This window comes from Doryrhamphus excisus, linkage group LG3, assembly GCF_037039965.1.
Source record: "Doryrhamphus excisus strain RoL-2023G ecotype Guam linkage group LG3, RoL_Dexc_Guam_v1.1, whole genome shotgun sequence".
Taxonomy (NCBI): domain Eukaryota; kingdom Metazoa; phylum Chordata; class Actinopteri; order Syngnathiformes; family Syngnathidae; genus Doryrhamphus; species Doryrhamphus excisus.
In genome coordinates, this window is record NC_136359.1 from 1,103,626 (window position 1) to 1,122,675 (window position 19,050).

The 19,050-nt window shown below is 38.7% G+C and overlaps 1 protein-coding gene across 2 annotated transcripts; it reads left to right on the plus strand.

Moving 5' to 3' along the window:
- Positions 1-23: 23 nt before the first annotated feature.
- On the plus strand, positions 24-18,424 carry slc39a14 (solute carrier family 39 member 14). Of its 2 annotated transcripts, none has more exons than XM_058070215.2 (9): positions 24-256; positions 7,613-7,939; positions 9,433-9,610; positions 10,468-10,637; positions 12,579-12,701; positions 14,308-14,481; positions 14,547-14,781; positions 14,869-15,053; positions 16,100-18,424. In XM_058070215.2, the coding sequence occupies exons 2-9, from the start codon at positions 7,643-7,645 to the stop codon at positions 16,250-16,252; spliced, it is 1,515 nt and encodes a 504-aa protein (XP_057926198.2). In that variant the 5' UTR covers positions 24-256; positions 7,613-7,642; the 3' UTR covers positions 16,253-18,424. The 2 variants fall into 2 exon arrangements, with proteins under 2 accessions (XP_057926198.2, XP_057926197.2); XM_058070214.2 differs by lacking the exon at positions 10,468-10,637 and adding an exon at positions 10,976-11,145.
- The last annotated feature ends 626 nt before the right edge of the window (positions 18,425-19,050 follow it).

The following is a 19,050-nucleotide window of genomic DNA, read 5'->3' on the forward strand; positions in this document are numbered from 1 at the left end:
CGCGTGTGACGTCACGGCAGAAAATGACGCCAACGTTGTCCACGCGCCGCTTCTCTGTCGGGTTTTGTTCTCATGGAAGAAGACGAAGAAGAGACAACGCGTACAGGATGAGTCTCCCCGCGGCCGTCTGACGCATCCGGTCCCAGTCGAGAGCGATAGGTGTCAACCGGACGCTGCCGTGGAGAGGAGTCGACGTCAAGGCTGCTTTTGTGGCGGCCGCCGGGCACACAGGCAGGCTGGCAGGCGGCATAAGCGGGTAAGCTAACTGGCTAATGACAGGAAGCTAGCAAGTGCCGCGGTTCACTAAGCTAGCCAGCCATCACGACCTCTAGGACGATAAACAAATGACTTTTTGGTTTACCTTCCCATCCTTACCGCTACAGACTGTTAGCAACACCAACAGAGATTATTGTTATCATGGTGGTCCTTTTTATCATCTGACCCTGAACATCAGTTATCACTTTGTTCCCGGCTGCTTTATTATTCATCAAAAGTGTTTCCTTTCATCTTAAATATACTTGACGGTCTTTTGCTGTTTATTGTGTTATTGTGTTATTTACTCACACGTCGCAACACTGCATGTTAGAGGCGTATTTAGAAGGTCCTAAACCGGCATTGCATGTCCTGTTTTGGTAATAGGGGTCCAAAGGTCCCTATGGGGTGTGAGTTTATTTATCTAATAATGTTTAAAGGCACATTTAGAAGGTTGTAAATAGGTTTTCTATGTATTGTATATCTTTATATTCTCTTATATCTACAATATTGGAACGTAATGGTGACTATAGGGGTGCTATTGTATGTCTAGAAGGTTCTAATAATGTTAAAAGGTGTATTTAAAAGGTTGTAAATAGGTTGTCTATGTCTTATATATCTAATATCCTCTTGTGATGTCTACTATATTGAGTAATAGTGTGTAAAAGTGACCATAGGGGTGTTATTTCATGTTTAGAGGACTCTAGGAATATTAAAAGGCATATTTAGAAGGTTGTAGATCTGTTTTCTATGTTTTATATATCTAATTTTCTCTTGTAATGTCTACTATATTGAGTAATAATGGTGTAAAAGTGACTATAGGGGTGTTATTTCATATTTAGAGGGCTCTAGTAATATTAAAAGGCACATTTAGAAGGTTGTAAATAGGTTTTCTATGTCTTATGTACCTAATTGTCTCTCCTAATGTCTACTATATTGAGTAATAGTGGTGCAAAAGTGACTATAGGGGTGTTATTTCGTGTTTAGAGGGCTCTTGTAATATTAAAAGGCATATTTAGAAGGTTGTAAATAGGATTTCTATGTCTTATGTACCTAATTGTCTCTCCTAATGTCTACTATATTGAGTAATAGTGGTGTAAAATTGACTATAGGGGTGTTATTTTGTGTTTAGAGAGCTCTAGTAATATTAAAAGGCATATTTAGAAGGTTGTCAATAGGTTTTATATATTTAATTTTCTCTTGTAATGTCTACTATTTTGAGTAATAATGTTGTAAAAGTGACCATGGGGGGTGTTATTTCATGTTTAGAGAGCTCTAGTAATGTTATTAGGCATATTTAGAAGGTTGTAAATTGGTTTTCTATGTCTTATATATCTAATTTTCTCTTGTAATGTCTACTATATTGAGTAATAATGTGGTAAAAGTGACTATGGGGTGTTATTTCATGTTTAGAAGGCTCTAGTAATGTAAATAGGTTTTCTATGTCTTCTATATGTAATTTTCTCTTGTAATGTCTACTATATTGAGTAATAGTGGTGTAAAAGTGACCATAGGGGTGTTATTTCATGTTTAGAGGGCTCTAGTAATGTTAAAAGGCATATTTAGAAGGTTGTAAATTGGTTTTCTATGTCTTCTATATGTAATTTTCTGTTGTACTGTCTACTTTATTGAGTAATAATGGTGTAAAAGTGACTCCAAAGTGTGTATGTGGTCTTCAGAGATAGATACAATGATGATGTCTTGCGCTAGCGGTCCCGTGACGTGAAAGACGACCCGCGGGGATGAAGGATGGGGGCTGCAGCCTGTCATTTCATGGTGAGGGTCCCCTTTGTGGGACACCCGGTTAGGACAATGTGTCACAGTCCACGCAGCCGTCAGTCAAGCCGCTAATGATACGGCTGATGCCGATGACTGCGTGAGGCCGTAATTACGGATGTGGAGGTTGGTTTGCGGCGTGGGGGGGTGGAGCAGAGTCACCTTGCGGCGTGTCGGGGTATAAATGAGCGGAAGATGAGACGGTCCAACGTGAGGTCGCGTCAGGTTTGATTTTTGCAGGAGTCGGCAGAAGCGCTACAACTAGTTTGGCAAGAAGCATCCGATGACGTGGAAAGACGCTGACTGCATCGCCCCGTCCTCGCCGACATAGCGGTAGTCCTCTACTACCAGCAGCAAGGTAGGTCCTCCACCGCTCCTCTTTTAGAACTTCAAGTTAAAAGCGTTGTAGGACTCGTATCGGCGCCGACGGCAGCCGGTCTGCCAGCTACCCGGCTCTTATCTGCGCCTCTCCAAACAGGCCTTGGACTCTCCAGGGGGCACGGTGACCGCGTTGGCGTGTGATGACCGACCTCGGAGCCCCGCGGGTCACATTTACGGGGAATGGGGTTGGAAGTCTGTAGCTTTAATGATCATGAGCTGTGTGTAGCAACGGGGGGGTCCCAACTTTGGCTAGCGTGGGCCACATCCTGAAAAATGAAAGGTCGCAATGTAATATGCAAATAAGTAATTTGTACAGAAAAACTCATATCGGTGAAAAAAAACACATTATTAGTGTCAATTATGCAGTTTTTTTCCAAATATCTCAACTTTCTCCTTAACTCGCCTTTGTACTTTTTTTTTTTTGAATTTTTGAACGTTTCCCTCAACCTCATTTTCCAAAAATGACTACTTTTTGTTTTGTTTCTTATCGTATTATGACTGATAATATTATTATGATTTTATTATATATATATATATTTTACAGCTAAAACAATATCAGCAAACTTCTGTGTGCTTTTTGGTTTTTACTTTTCCTTCTCTTTCCTTGCCGTCACGCTTTTTCCAGCCTCTTCAATCTTCCCTCATCTTCAATCACCCCGCTTCCGCGTGGGCGGCGTTCCCGCCTTCGTGAAGTAAGCGATTCCTCGAAACACACAAAAAAAAAATTCTTAAGAATTATCCGAGTATGGTCGCAGCCCTACTATTCATTCATTCATCCATTTATCCCGGGTCGGGGCGGCGGGGGCAGCATCTCGGTAGGGAAGCCCAGACTTCCCGGCCCCCGGGCCGCCTCCTCCATATGCAATATTTGAGCTAGAAATATTCACGTAAAGTAAACATTGAGTCTTTGTGCCTGGAACGTAGCTTTAAGAGATCATCTTGATGCCAATCTAATCACGTTGTTGACATGCTCTCAAGGTCATGCTAGCATGAAACAGGAAAAGTCCGCCTAACCCGACGCAGGAAAGTCATTTCGGGCCCCCGAGAGGCATCCTTCTCCATCTCACCATGACGCCACTTCATTGGCTTGACGCCAGATAGCCTTTTTATTGGCGGTTAATAACCGAACTAATAGGGCCCGCCATTGTTGACAACGCCGTCATTATGCAATGAGGCCTGCGGCTCATCTTGTTGATTTGTCATAATGTTAATGAGTTGACTCTCCTCAAGTGTTTGCATGCTTTGGGGCCACTATTTTCCCATCGGCAGGTATGGCTCCATGAATGACATATGGGATCATATCCCATCATGCCGGACACTGGGAAGTTTATTCCATAATCCTTATGTGGGACATGAACACGCACACGCCTTTCTCTCTTTTATGTATCTCTAAAGAAATAAAAAGAGCTCATGCACCCCCCCCCCCCCGTTCTGTAACATGAACCTTTCCAACCCCATCATCATCATCTTTTACCACTAGAAAAAATATACTTTATGCTGCTAAAATGACATTATTTTTGCTCATAATATTATGGCATTATTCATGTAAAGTGACATACTTTTTTCTTTTGAGATTCAAACTTTTTTTGCCATAATATTTTTCTTTTTTTTCCTGTCAAAGTTTCTGCTGTTTTTTTTCCATGATGTATTATTTTATACATTCTTAATGTAACGCATACATTCAATTCTATGCTGCTAAAATGATATTTTATATTTTTATATAGCTCATAATATTATGGCATTATTTGTGTGAAATTACATACTTTTTTCTCTTGAGATTCAAACTTTTTTTGCCATAACATTTTGACTATTTTTCCTGTCAATTTTTTTTCCCATGATGTAGTATTATTTTATACATATGTTTTTCTTAATATAACGCATAGATTCAATTCTATGCTGCTAAAATGATATTATTTTTGCTCATAATATTATGGCATTATTCATTTTTTCTCTTGAGATTCAAACTTTTTTTGCCATAATATTTGACTTTTTTTTCCATGATGTCGTATTATTTTATACATATGTTTTTCATAATATAATACATAGATATTTATTTCTTTAATATTTAAATTCTTTAAATTTAATTTATTTTTTTTTAATTTTGCTGAAAATATTCCAAACTAATTATTGTCAAATCTTTCTTAATATTTTAATATTTTAATATAATATTTCAACTTTTGTTCTGGAATTTTTCTTGTAAATATGACTATTTCCCATCATATTGACTTTATTCTTGTAACATAACATGTTTTGCAACATAATTATCAAAAAAAAATATTTTTGTCTCATAATATTACATTAAAAAAACACAATTTTTCTTGAATATTTCAACTTGATGCTACTAAAATGATGTTTTCTGGAGGTAGCAGAGATGAGGACGGGAGTGACCAGGATGGATAGGATCAGGAAGGAGTCCATCAGAGGGGCATTACATGTCCAGAGGGGAGCTAGGGAAGCTATGGGTAGAAGGATGCTGCCAGGTAGGAGGCGTAGAGGAAGAGTGTCGCCACCTGGGGGCCTGGAGGTGTAATGTTAGCGCCCTGTGCCATAGAAGAATAGCTTGTGTAGAATGTGTGCTGTGCTATAAACAGCCTGGAAATCACAGGAATGCTGATCGTGGTCTGAGAGGAGGAGCGGTGCTGCGGCTTTGACTCCGTGCCGGACTGAGCGGCCTGAAGTGAGCGGCCATTGTTGATTGTCTCTCTCTCTCTCTCTCTCTCTCTCTCTCTCGCTCCTTGGTGTGCGGTACCTTCTTAGTCCTCGGTCTCTCGCCTCCACCGCGGCCCACCGCACCCCTGCAGGCGGCCACCCTGCCCCCAGGTGAGCCTCGGGCGTGGAAGTGAATGAGCCTGTTTTTCCTCGGCATGAATCAAGGTTCTGTGTGCGTGTATGGTGGGGGGGGGGCGGGGCCTACATTATGTCAACGTGTGCTTAGCGTACCTTCAGGTTTCACAGAATGTGTGCGTTGTTAAGTTTGTCTCGGAGATGTTTATCCTCCCCGTCGCCCAACTGCCGCGGTGGAAGCTGCACAGTCTGGTGCGAGTCACGGAATGTCATGGAACTGGAATACTGTCTTTCTCTCTGTCTGTCTGACTGTCTATCTGACTGTCTATCTGACTGTTTGTGTGTAATCGTCAGCGGTGTCCAGGTTGTGTTGACTTCCTGTAGCATCTTAACAGTGGACTGACTCACGCATATCAAGGTTGGAATGACCAGGTTTTCTATTTCTTTCCATGTTCTCTCATGTCTACTATATTGGGTAATAGGAGTGGAAAGGTGACTATAGGGGTGCTATAACATGAACATGTCTGGAGGGCTCTAATAATGTTAAACGTATTTAGAAGGTTGTAATGACCAGGTTTTCTATGTCATATTTTCTCTTATTATGTCTACTATATTGGGTAATGGGAATGGAAAGCTGACTATAGGGGTGCTATTTCATGTCTGGAGATCTCTAATAATGTAAAAGGTCGTAAACAGCGCTCTTGTCTTGTTCCCTCTTATAATGTCTACTATATTGGGTAATAGGAGTGTAAAGGTGACTATAGGGGTGCTATTTCATGTCTGGAGATCTCTAATAATGTCAGAAACATATTCACAAGGTCGTAAACAGCGCTCTTGTCTTGTTCCCTCTTATAATGTCTACTATATTGGGTAATAAGAGTGTAAAGGTGACTATAGGGGTGCTATTTCATGTCTGGAGATCTCTAATAATGTAAAAGGTTGTAAACAGTGCTCTTGTCTTGTTCCCTCTTATAATGTCTACTATATTGGGTAATAGGAGTGTAAAGGTGACTATAGGGGTGCTATTTCATGTCTGGAGATCTCTAATAATGTCAGAAACATATTCACAAGGTCGTAAACAGCGCTCTTGTCTTGTTCCCTCTTATAATGTCTACTATATTGGGTAATAAGAGTGTAAAGGTGACTATAGGGGTGCTATTTCATGTCTAGAGGTCTCTAGTAATGTTAAACATATATAGAATGTGGTAATGACCAGGTTTTCTATGTATTATTTTCTCTTATTATGTCTACTATATTGGGTCATAGGAGGATAAAGATGAATATAGGGGTGTTATTTCACGCCTCGAAGGCTCTAATAATGTTAATAACACTTACAAGGTTGTAAGCACGTTTTCTATGTCATATTTTCTTTTACTATGTCTACTATATTGGGTAATAGGAGTGTAAATGTGACTATAGGGGTGTTATTTCATGTCTAGAGATCTCTAGTAATGTTAAACATATTTAGAATGTAGTAATGACCAGGTTTTGTATATCTTAGTTTCTTTTATTATGTCTACTATATTGAGTAATAGGAGGGTAAAGATGAATATAGGGGTGTTATTTCATGCCTAGAGGGCTCTAATAATGTTAATGATAACATTTACAAGGTTGTAAACGGGTATTCTATGTCATACTTTCTCTTATTATGTCTACTATATTGGGTAATAGGAGTGTAAAGGGACTATAGGGGTGTTATTTCATGCCTAGAGGGCTCTAATAATGTTAATAATAACATTTACAAGGTTGTAAACGGGTATTCTATGTCATACTTTCTCTTATTATGTCTACTATATTGGGTAATAGGAGTGTAAAGGGACTATAGGGGTGTTATTTCATGCCTAGAGGGCTCTAATAATGTTAATAATAACATTTACAAGGTTGTAAGCAAGGTTGTAAAAATATAGTTAATTTAACCCACGGGTGTCCAAACTGTAGTTTGAGGGCCATTTGTGGCCGTTTTTTTAAATGGCCCGCAGCGTTGTAAGTTGTAATTTCATGAGAATAAAGTCATATTACGAGTTAAAATAAAGTAAATAAATAAATTAGCAGTATTGCTGTAGTTGGAATGTTAAAGAGAAAAAATATTAACATTTTTTAATTGTCATTAAAAAAAAATGTAATAAGCAAAACAAAGAATAAATTTGTGATATTAAGGGTAAAAAGTCCAAATATTATGGAATAAAATAATATTGCAAGAGTAAAGTTCTATGATAATCAAATCAAAAATTGACGAGAAAATTCTAACAAGAAAAAAGTCGTCATTTTATGAGCGCAAACTTCCACAAATACCAAAAGACGAATTAGAGAGAGTGAAGGATACGTGATAATGTTATGATAATGTTATGATAACGTTATGATAACGTTATCAGGATGTTGATCGTTTGTCAAGGCGCTCTCATGCTCCTGTCGTCCACAGTTGAAGGTCCATTGAGCAGAGCGAGCAGCCATGTTGCCCCGCTGCCGCCACAGCCACGCCTCCCGCCTCGCCCTCCTCCGCGTCCTGGCCGTGACCCTGCTGCTCTGCCCCGTGGGCCCGGCGGCGGGTCAGGAGGGGGGTCCGAGCCAGTCTCCCGCCCAGGTGCTGAAGGACCTGTTGGCCCGCCACGGAGACAACGGCACCATCACCGTGCCCCAGCTGCGCTCCCTGCTGGCCCTTCTCAGCCAGGGGCAAAGTGGCGGCCAAGACGCGGACGTGACGCCCGGAGCCGCGACGAGCCCGCCCCCGAAGGCGAACAACTCCAAGGTGAGTGCAGACTCCCGTACGGGAAGCCTTGCTGCTGCGGCCTGCCGCATATTTCTCACGCTTAACGTCGCCGAGGATCGTCTCGCTCGCCCCGTGATGAGCTTTTCATGTTCTGCCAGCATGGAGGAGAGAAAAGGTTGGAGGTCACCCTGGGTTCACATGCTGGGGCGGATCATTATCAGGCTTTGTTATTCCAACAAGTGTCTGCTTTCTCTTTCTTCTGGTTGCAATGGAAAAAACCATCCAGATGTGATCATGTGCTCAAACTTATCCCTGGGCTATGGCCGTATTGGTTCAACACTCAGCCACGATACATAAATGTACTAAAAGTAGGATTCCCTCTTTGTCAACTGAAGATTTTTGGAGTTATGGCATAGGAAACCTGTTTTTTGTTTTTATCTATATAATTTTTAAATTATTTCTAATTCTATTTCCCAAATAAAAAAAAAATCTTTTTTAATAAGATTTGTAAATTATGTTTTCATAATATTTTGACTTACCAGAATATTTCCATAATATTTTGATTTTATTTTCATAGTCAAATGGGAAAATGGATCATACTATTATAACGTTCCCTCCAACATAATATTCCAAAAGCTACATTGGATTGTTTTGTTTGGTTCTAATGTATATTTATTGTATATTTATATATAATTATTTTATTTATATATTAATATATTTTTTTTAAATATTTTTTTCTCATGAGAAGGACTTTTTTTTTGGTAATATTTTGACTTTCCTCTCATGAAATGACAACAGCCCCCCCCTCCATTTCCACTGACTTAATTTTCTTGGAGTAAATTTTGTTTCATAATTCTGACTTTATTCCCATAATATTGGGTAATAGGAGTGTAAAGGTGACTATAGGGGTGTTGTTTCATGTCTGGAGGGCTCTAATAATGTTAAACATATTTGGAATGTTGTAATGATTAGGTTTTCTATGTCTTATTTTCTCTTATGTCTACTATATTGGGTAATAGGAGTGTAAAGGTGACTATAGGGGTGTTATTTCATGTCTAGAGGTCTCTAATAATGTTAATAATAACATTTACAAGGTTGTAAGCATGTTTTCTATGTCTTATGTCTACTATATTGGGTAATAGGAGTGTAAAGGTGACTATAGGGGTGTTATTTCATGTCTAGAGGGCTCTAATAATGTTAATACTAACATTTACAAGGTTGTGAGCACGTTTTCTTTGTCTTATTATGTCTACTATATTGGGTAATAGGAGTGTAAAGGTGACTATAGGGGTGTTATTTCATGTCTAGAGGTCTCTAGTAATATATTTTGAAGTGGGGCTGGGCGATATATCGATATTTTTAAAAATATCGACATTTTTATTTTATTTTATTTTGTTAAATTCTATTTTTAAAATGACCAACAGCCCATGGGGGCCAGTATCACAGGGTTGCCACCCCCAGGTTCCCACGGCTCGTATTTTGGGCCCCTCGCCGCCCCCTAATGTCTGCCCTGTGTGTGTTGCGTCATCCAGTGCTTGCCCGCGGACACGCTGGCCCTCTACAGGATGAGCGAGCAGTCTCGCCTGGATGGGCGGGGCTTGCAGGAGTTGTGCCCCAGCATGCTGCAGCAGCTGGACGCCGGCGCCTGCCGGGCCCACCAGGAGGAGGAGCCGAGCGGCGACGTCTCGCCCAGGCCGTCTGATGCCGAAGGTGAGCGTGGTCTCCTCTGATGCTAACGCTAGGTGTTGCTTGGCCAGTCATGTGATTGGGTCAGGACGCTGCAATGGTCATATTTCATATCGCATGTGGACAGTTTATTCTCTTTCCTTCTCCGTAAAATATGATTTTTTTTCTCTGAATATTTTCATATTATTCACGGAAAATTACAGCTTTTTTTCTGCTGTTATTTTTGCATTTCTTCTTGTAATTTTATGATTTTTTAATAATATTTAGCTTTTATTTTAGTCATATTATAACTTTTCCTCAACCTAATTTTCTTCATTCTTATTTTTGTTCTCATAAAATTTTTTGTACTTTTATTTATGAATATTTCAACTTTATGCTACTAAAATTATATATTAGTCATAATTAAAGTTATTTCTTCTGATAATATTAGGAGTTTATTCTTGGGAAATTGATACATTAGTGCAAACTATGCAACTTTACTTTTAGAAAATTTTGCAATTATTTTTTTATTATTATTGTTATTTTATTAATTATTATCCCATAATATTTTGACTTTATTCCGGTAATATAACCATTATTCTAATTTTTAAAATATTTTATTTATAATATCTTATAGCAACTTTTCTCTTAATATTTTGGCTTCATTCGCGTTAAAGTTCTGATGTGTCGGGCTGCAAATGCCCCCCCGAGCCACAGTCTGGACACCCCTGGGCGCCAGCAAGTCACTAAGCAATTAAGCAACTTCACCGAGCTCCCAATCTCATAGGTTAGCCACAAGCCGAGAGCGCCCTCCCGTGGCTGTCGCTGGTAATGTTTGCTCCTTCAATGTTGCGTTGACGATGCCTGTGTTTCCCCGCCCCCCCGGCCCCTCCCCACATCAGTGTGGGGCTTTTCTTTCCTGAGCGTGACGGTGATCAATGTCTTCGCCCTGACCGGAGTCTTCGTGGTGCCCGTGATGAAGACGCGCCACATGAAACACGTCTTCACCTTTTTCATCGCTCTGGCCATCGGCACGCTGTTCTCCAACGCCGTGCTGCAGCTCCTTCCAGAGGTGTGACGCCCTCACGGGGGTGGAGGGGGGTGTAGGGGGATGGGGCGCCAGCGACACCCCATGCACACACACGGGCACCGCTCACGAAAACAGAACACAACCCTCAACCTTTCCTTCTTCCTTCACCCATCCTTGGTTCTGGTTCTGGTTCTGGTTCTGGTTCTTGACTGGGGGATGAACGCTCTAACTCCGCCTTCCTTTCCTCTCCAATGAAGGCCCAACGCCGGACCCAACAATCAGCTTCTTCCCCCTCAGGTGGTGGTTCATCTAATTCTACTCCACTAACGACCTCCACTCTCTTCTCTCTCTTTTCCCGACTCCGCCGCCGCGTGGCTCAGTGTGGGGCTACGGCATCCTGTGCGTGACGCTCATCTCGCTGTGTTCGCTGGTGGGGGCCAGCGTGGTTCCCTTCATGAGGAAAACCTTTTACAAGCGACTGCTGCTCTACTTCATAGCGCTGGCCATCGGCACGCTCTACTCCAACGCCCTCTTTCAGCTCATCCCTGAGGTAGTTCACTCGGCCGCTTGGGAACTACAACCCTCTCGTTACGACTTCATTCCCATAATATTTACAGTCTTTCAACTTATTCCCAGAATATTTACACTGTCTTTCAACTTATTCCCATAATATTTACACTGTCTTTCAACTTATTCCCAGAATATTTACACTGTATTTCAACTTATTCCCATAATATTTACACTGTCTTTCAACTTATTCCCAGAATATTTACACTGTATTTCAACTTATTCCCATAATATTTACACTGTCTTTCAACTTATTCCCAGAATATTTACACTGTATTTCAACTTATTCCCATAATATTTACTGTCTTTCAACTTATTCCCATAATATTTACACTGTACTTCAACTTTGTTCCCATTATATTTAGACTATATTTAAACTTTGTTCCCATTATATTTACACTGTATTTCAACTTATTCCCATATTATGATTTTATTCTCATAATATTAAGACTTTATTCCCCAAAATATTAAGACTTTATTCCCAAAATGTTAAGACTTTATTGCCAAATATTAAGACTTTATTCCCAAAATATTAAGACTTTATTGCCAAATATTAAGACTTTATTCCCATATTTAGACTATATTTCAACTTATTCCCATAATATTTACACTGTATTTCAACTTATTCCCATAATATTTACACTGTACTTCAACTTTGTTCCCATTATATTTAGACTATATTTAAACTTTGTTCCCATAATATTTACACTGTATTTCAACTTTATTCCCATATTATGATTTTATTCTCATAATATTAAGACTTTATTCCCATACTATTATGACTTTATTCCCAAAATATTAAGACTTTATTCCCAAAATATTAAGACTTTATTGCCAAATATTAAGACTTTATTCCCATAATATTTAGACTATATTTAAACTTTATTCCCATAATATTTAGACTGTAATTAAACTTTATTCCTATATTACAATTTTATTCTTGTAATATTAAGACTTTATTCCCAAAATATTAAGTCTCTATCTCCAAAATATTAAGACTTTATCCCCAAAATATTAAGACCTTATTAACAAAATATTAAGACTTTATTCCCAAAATATTAAGACTTTGTTCCCGTAATATTTCGACTTTATTCCCAAAATATTTAGACTTTATTCCTGTATTCGACTTTATTCCCAGAATATTACGACTTTATTCCCAAAATATTAAGACTTTAAATATTATATTAACTTCTTTTGCAAACACAGAATAATTTTTTGTTACAGCAGATTTTTTTCCATGATTGCTGTGTAAGAAGGGCCAATAGAAAAAGAGCCGCCCCCGGTCATCGTGAGAGTCTGTAGCGAGGAAAGCCAAGTGGCCGTGAACGCGCCCCCCCCCCCTCGTTGACGTATAAGCACGTGTCATATTCATATTTCATCACTCGCTAACGGCTCCTTTCTCACCCGCACCGTCAGGCCTTCGGTTTTGACCCCATGGTGAACTTCTACGTGTCCAAGTCTGCCGTGGTGTTCGGGGGCTTCTACCTCTTCTTCTTCACCGAGAAGATCCTCAAAATGCTCCTCAAGCAGAAGCACACGGTGAGTACTTGTACTTGTACTTGTACTTGTACTTGTACTTGTACTTGTGGCCTTCCTTCCCTTTCATTATCTCATTCTTCTATGTCAGGAAAACATGACAAGTGTAGGAAAAGAAAACAGCAATCATTTTTACTCATGTATTTTCATAGTTAAAAATAATATTTTAGTAGCATACAGTTGAAATAATACAGCAAAAATATGTATTTTTCAAGTAGTAATATGACAAACAAAATAAAATGTAATTTCTGTCAAATTAGGTGAAGGAAAGTTGTTTTGTTATGGGAATAAAGTAGTCATATTATGGGAATAAAGTAGTCATATTACGGGAATAAAGTAGCCATACTATGGGAATAAATTAGTCATATTATGAGAATAAAGTAGTCATACTACGGGAATATTGTCATCATATTACGGTAATAAAGTAGTCATATTATGGGAATAAATTAGCCATATTACGGGAATAAAGTAGCCATATTACGGGAGTAAATTAATCCTATTATGAGAATAAAGTAGCCATACTACGGGAATATTGTCATCATATTACGGGAATAAAGTAGTCATATTATGGGAATAAATTAGCCATAGTACGGGAATAAATTGGCCATATTACGGGAGTAAATTAATCCTATTATGAGAATAAAGTAGCCATACTACGGGAATATTGTCATCATATTACGGGAATAAAGTAGTCATATTATGGGAATAAATTAGCCATAGTACGGGAATAAATTGGCCATATTACGGGAATAAAGTAGCCATACTATGGGAATAAATTAGTCATATTACGGGAATAATGTAGCCATATTACAGCAATAAATTAATCCTATTATGAGAATAAAGTAGCCATATTACGGGAATAAAGTAGACATATGGGAATAATGTCATCATATTATGGGAATAAAGTAGTCATATTATGGGAATAAATTAATCCTATTATGAGAATAAAGTAGCCATATTACGGGAATAAAGTAGCCATACTATGGGAATAAATTAGTCATATTACGGGAATAAAGTAGCCATATTACAGGAATAAATTAATCCTATTATGAGAATAAAGTAGCCATATTACGGGAATAAAGTAGCCATACTACGGGAATAAAGTAGACATATGGGAATAATGTCATCATATTATGGGAATAAAGTAGTCATATTATGGGAATAAATTAGCCATAGTACGGGAATAAATTGGCCATATTACGGGAATAAAGCAGCCATACTATGGGAATAAATTAGTCATATTACGGGAATAAAGTAGCCATATTACAGGAATAAATTAATCCTATTATGAGAATAAAGTAGCCATATTACGGGAATAAAGTAGCCATACTACGGGAATAAAGTAGACATGGGAATAATGTCATAATATTATGGGAATAAAGTAGCCATATTACGGGAATAAAGTAGCCATACTACGGGAATAAAGTAGACATGGGAATAATGTCATAATATTATGGGAATAAAGTAGTCATATTATGGGAATAAAGTAGCCATACTACTGGAATAAAGTAGTCATATTTAGAAAGATTATTGAAGTAGAAATATTTCCAATATAATTTGAAGGAAGTTGCCCCCTAAATCCCCCCCCCCCTGCCCCCCAACCCCCCAGGGTCACGGCCACAGCCATTACTCCGGGGCAGACGGCTACTCGGCGCCGGAGCGGGAGGCAGAGGAGGGCGAGAGGGAGAAGCTTCAGCAGAACGGCGAGGTGAGCGTCCACGCGGCGGGCAAGCTGGATGCGGGCGATGGCGAGCTGATGCTCCGCCCCTCACAGACGCCGCAGGTACAGAAAGGGATCGTCGGATTGTTGTCTTCGCGAGATTCTCACCCGGGTCCTTCCCCTCTCAGGACGCTCAGAGCGCAGAGGGTGGGGGGCGGGCCAACAGGAGGGGCGGCGGCTGCTACTGGCTGAAGGGGACGGCCTACTCGGACATCGGCACGCTGGCCTGGATGATCACGCTGAGCGACGGCCTGCACAACTTCATCGACGGCCTGGCCATCGGCGCCTCCTTCACCGCCTCCGTCTTTCAGGGCATCAGCACGTCGGTGGCCATCTTGTGCGAGGAGTTCCCCCACGAGCTGGGTGAGCGGGCTCGTGCGATGCGTGGGACGCGTGCGTCTCGGCCAGTGGCTCTGGTCTGTTTGACACGCGTGTCCTCGTCGTCTCCAGGTGACTTCGTCATCCTGCTCAACGCCGGCATGAGCATCCAGCAGGCGCTCTTCTTCAACTTCCTGTCCGCCTGCTGCTGCTACCTGGGAATGGGCTTCGGAATCCTGGCCGGGAACAGCTTCTCGCCCAACTGGATCTTTGCCCTGGCGGGGGGCATGTTCCTCTACATCGCTCTGGCCGACATGGTGGGTGTCCCTTTCAAATAAAACGGTATTATGAGGGGAAAAGATGGCAATTTTCCTACAATAAACTTGTAATATTTGACTTGTAATTTGATAGAAATATCAAGAAAAGTCATAATATTATTAGAAAAAAAACTAAACAAAATAGTCATTTTTTAGAAAATCGGATGGTGGGAAATGTTCTACTATAAGGAGAATAAAGTGGAAATATTATGGGAATAAATAAGTAGGGAAATGATATAGTAATAATCATAATAATAGTCAAGATATAATGCTAATAAATTCATAACATTATGGGAATATAGTCTAAATATTATGGGAATCAATAAGTAGGAGAATGATATAATAATAATCATAATTATAGTCATGATATAATGGTAATAAATTCATAATATTATGGGAATAAATAAGTAGGGGAATGATATAATAATAATCATAATAATAGTCATGATATCATGGTAATCGTGATATGGGAATAAATAAGTAGGGAATGATATAATAATAATCATAATAATAGTCATGATATAATGGTAATAAATTCATAATATTATGGGAATAAATGGGAATAAATAAGTAGGGTAATTATATAATAATAATCATAATAATAGTCATGATATAATGGTAATAAATTCATAATATTATGGTAATAAATAAGTAGGGAATGATATAATAATAATCATAATAGTCATGATATAATGGTAATAAATTCATAATATTATGGTAATAAATAAGTAGGGGAATTATATAATAATAATCATAATAGTCATGATATGGTAATAAATTTGGAATATTATGATAATAAATGGGAATAAATAAGTAGGGAATGATATATTAATCATAATACTAGTCATGATATCATGGTAATACATTCATAATATTATGGGAATAAATTCATAATGTTTTGGGAATATAATTGGTGAAATCACCGTCACACGGTCGAGAGGAGAATAAGGTCTCCTCTCAGCCTGTGTGGAAGTGGTAGGTTTCCAGGACTCTGGTGGCGCGCGGTGGTGATGATGTGTAACGAGCGGCTTGCCTTGTCTCTGCAGTTCCCGGAGATGAACGAGGTAAGTCGCGAGGAAGAGGACGCGGGCGGCAGCAGCTTCCTCCTCACCTTCGCCATCCAGAATGGCGGCCTGCTGACGGGCTTCGCCATCATGCTGCTCCTCACCACCTACTCGGGACAGATCAAGCTGGCCTAGCAGGAAGAAGACGCTGTGCTTCTTTTGTTGGGTGTTTTTTCTTCTCCTCCATCGTGATGTAACATGGCCACGCCCATCAAATGGGATGACGCGGAGCGTCCTTGAAGGCAGCAGTAGCACGTGGTCACATGGTTATATTGCAGTCAAGCACAGCTAACATGGCAGTCATGCTGAAGACCTCACTAAACCTTGGGCTGGAAGGTTTAGCTGACCTGTAAATGACCCCCGACTCGGGGACGCCAGGGCCCTGCCATATACAGGCTTAGACCAACCTTGTTTTATTTCGTCCCTTGAATGCATCACGTTGCCCACCAGGTCCCAATCCTTATGTGAAAGCCTTTTTGTGCTTCTAGCTAGCTAAGCTAGCTAACGGACGTCATGGGAAGTAAGGAAACACTTTTTGTGCTTCTAGCTAGCTAACGGACGACATTTGCCGCCAAAGCCCTCACCAAAAAACATTTTTTTATTTACATAACTGACTTGTACAATATTAACCAAGCGATTTTGTCTTTGTAGCAGCTAATATGAGGAACTATATTAATCTGGCGGAGTAACACGACGCCTGCTAGTAGCTAGTCTCGTAGCTGCTGTCGATCGACGGAGCTAGCAAGCATCTGTATCAATGCGCCCATGACAGATGTTCCGGTAGTGTTTTTCAGCATCAAAATGCGGCAATATGCTGTCTTACATGTTATTATCGGTGTACTTGAATGGTCAATGTACGGTCACAGCATGTATATTAAACGGTTATATATCAAACTATTAAACGGTTATATGTTTTGGAGGGCTTCGAAGTTTAAATAGGTTCGTCCCAATGACGCATTTTTTAGCTAGGTCATGGTAGCGCCCTTTCTCACGTTGTAATGCACACAAAAGGGAAATAAATGTGTTCGCGTTTCACGTAAGGATTGGGAATTATGGGCAAAATGACCCCAAAAGTGCAGTTCCATTCCAAGAGCGTACATGTCGCAGTTTCTGTGGTTTTCAGCTAAGGGAGAGGCGGCCAGATGAAGCTTGTGGCTAATCACGTGACCCATTTAAGACGCGTCATAAATACCAGTCATTGATTTGACTGCTGGCTGGGCTTGACATAGATTGCGTCGACGTCAGCCTTCCACCAGATGGCGCCAATGCTGCTTTTACCGTACAGCATCTCTAAGTTAGGGCCTTTTGCCATAGCGCTCTTAGGCTACTAAAGTAACATTGCTTTTCCTCATATTATTACCACTTTATTCTCGGACAAGTTCTTGTTAGAATGCAACTTTTGTCTCTTAATATTGGAACTTTATTCTTGTGAGATTATAACTTCAAATTGCAGATTTGTTGTTTTGTTTGTTTTTCAAAATTTGTTAACTACGACTTTATTTTCAAATATGTTTACCCCAACTTCAATTTTTCTTTCTCAAAAATTTATGCATTTTTCCCTGTAATATTTCAACTCCATGCTTTTCTTTTCTTTTTTTAAATGCTGCAAAGATTTCAGTATTTAGTACTTTGTTTCTCATGATACATTGAATATTATTTTTCTTGAATATTTGAAATAGTTTTTTTCAGTTTGTCATAAAATAACCTTTTTTTCTCTGAATAATTTGACTTTATTTTTGTACGACCTTTTGCTGCAACCTAATTCATTTGTTTTACTTTTCCAAATGTGGCTCTAAAAGTTTCATTATATTTATTTCATTTTTATTAGATTTTATTTCCACTTTACGCTACTAAAATGAGATCATTTTTGGAATAGACATATGCATATATGTCTAATACTTTATTTATAAATATATATATTTTTGAATATTTTCCCTCATGTTATTCTGGTCAAATGACAACCTTTATTTTGTTAAATTGCAGCAATTTTCACTTTATTTATTGAAATTACTGCTGAATGTTTCATTTTGCTGGCTTTTCTTTAAAAACGGTTTTATAATAAATTGTATTTTTAGAATATGGCTAATAAAACAATGAAATAAAATGTTTGGTCTTTGGACACCCTAACTGCCCTAACTCTCACTGAGCTGTGTGTAAGTCAGGGTGGAAAGTGGACCCCCCCGCCCTCCATGATCTCTCATCACGTGGATTTGTCACGCGACATCTTTCCTTTTATATCGCTTTATCCTGTCTCATGACTCCTGATATTTAAGTTTTGAAATGACTTTATATATTTGGCCAATAAAGATTTTGGATGGATGTAACTTTATATTTCTTGCAATGACCCAGTAAGATTAGCTAATTATGTTAGAAGCAAGCTTTTTCTCTTCATATTTAAGAGTTTTTTTAAATTCATATTTTCTCTTAATATTTTCTAAAAATTTAACTTAATTTTATTATATTTTTTAAAATTTTGCTAAAAAGATTCTTTAATATTTCCACTGTTACCACTTGCTACCAAAATGATATTATTTTTCCTCATAATATTAACACTTTATTCTCATAAAATTGGCACATTTTCCCTCTTTAGAATATAATTTTTGTCTTAATATTTTCATTTTGTTGTTGCAAAGATATAACTTTAGCGCAACTTAATTTTCCAACAATTACAAACTTTGTTTTGTTTTTCCTCATTTTACAGTTTAATTTTTTTAAACCAAAATGACATTAAAAATTATGTCAAAATGTTTCTCTTAATATTTTTTGACTTATTTTTCAAAAATAGCAAACTTTATTTGTTGATTTGTTTTTGGGTAATTTTACAACTTTAAAGAATTACTTTTTTTCTTAAATACAGTAGTTCAACTCTACGCTACTAAAATGACTTTATTTTTCTTCATAATGTTACAAGTTTATTCTTGTAAAATTACACA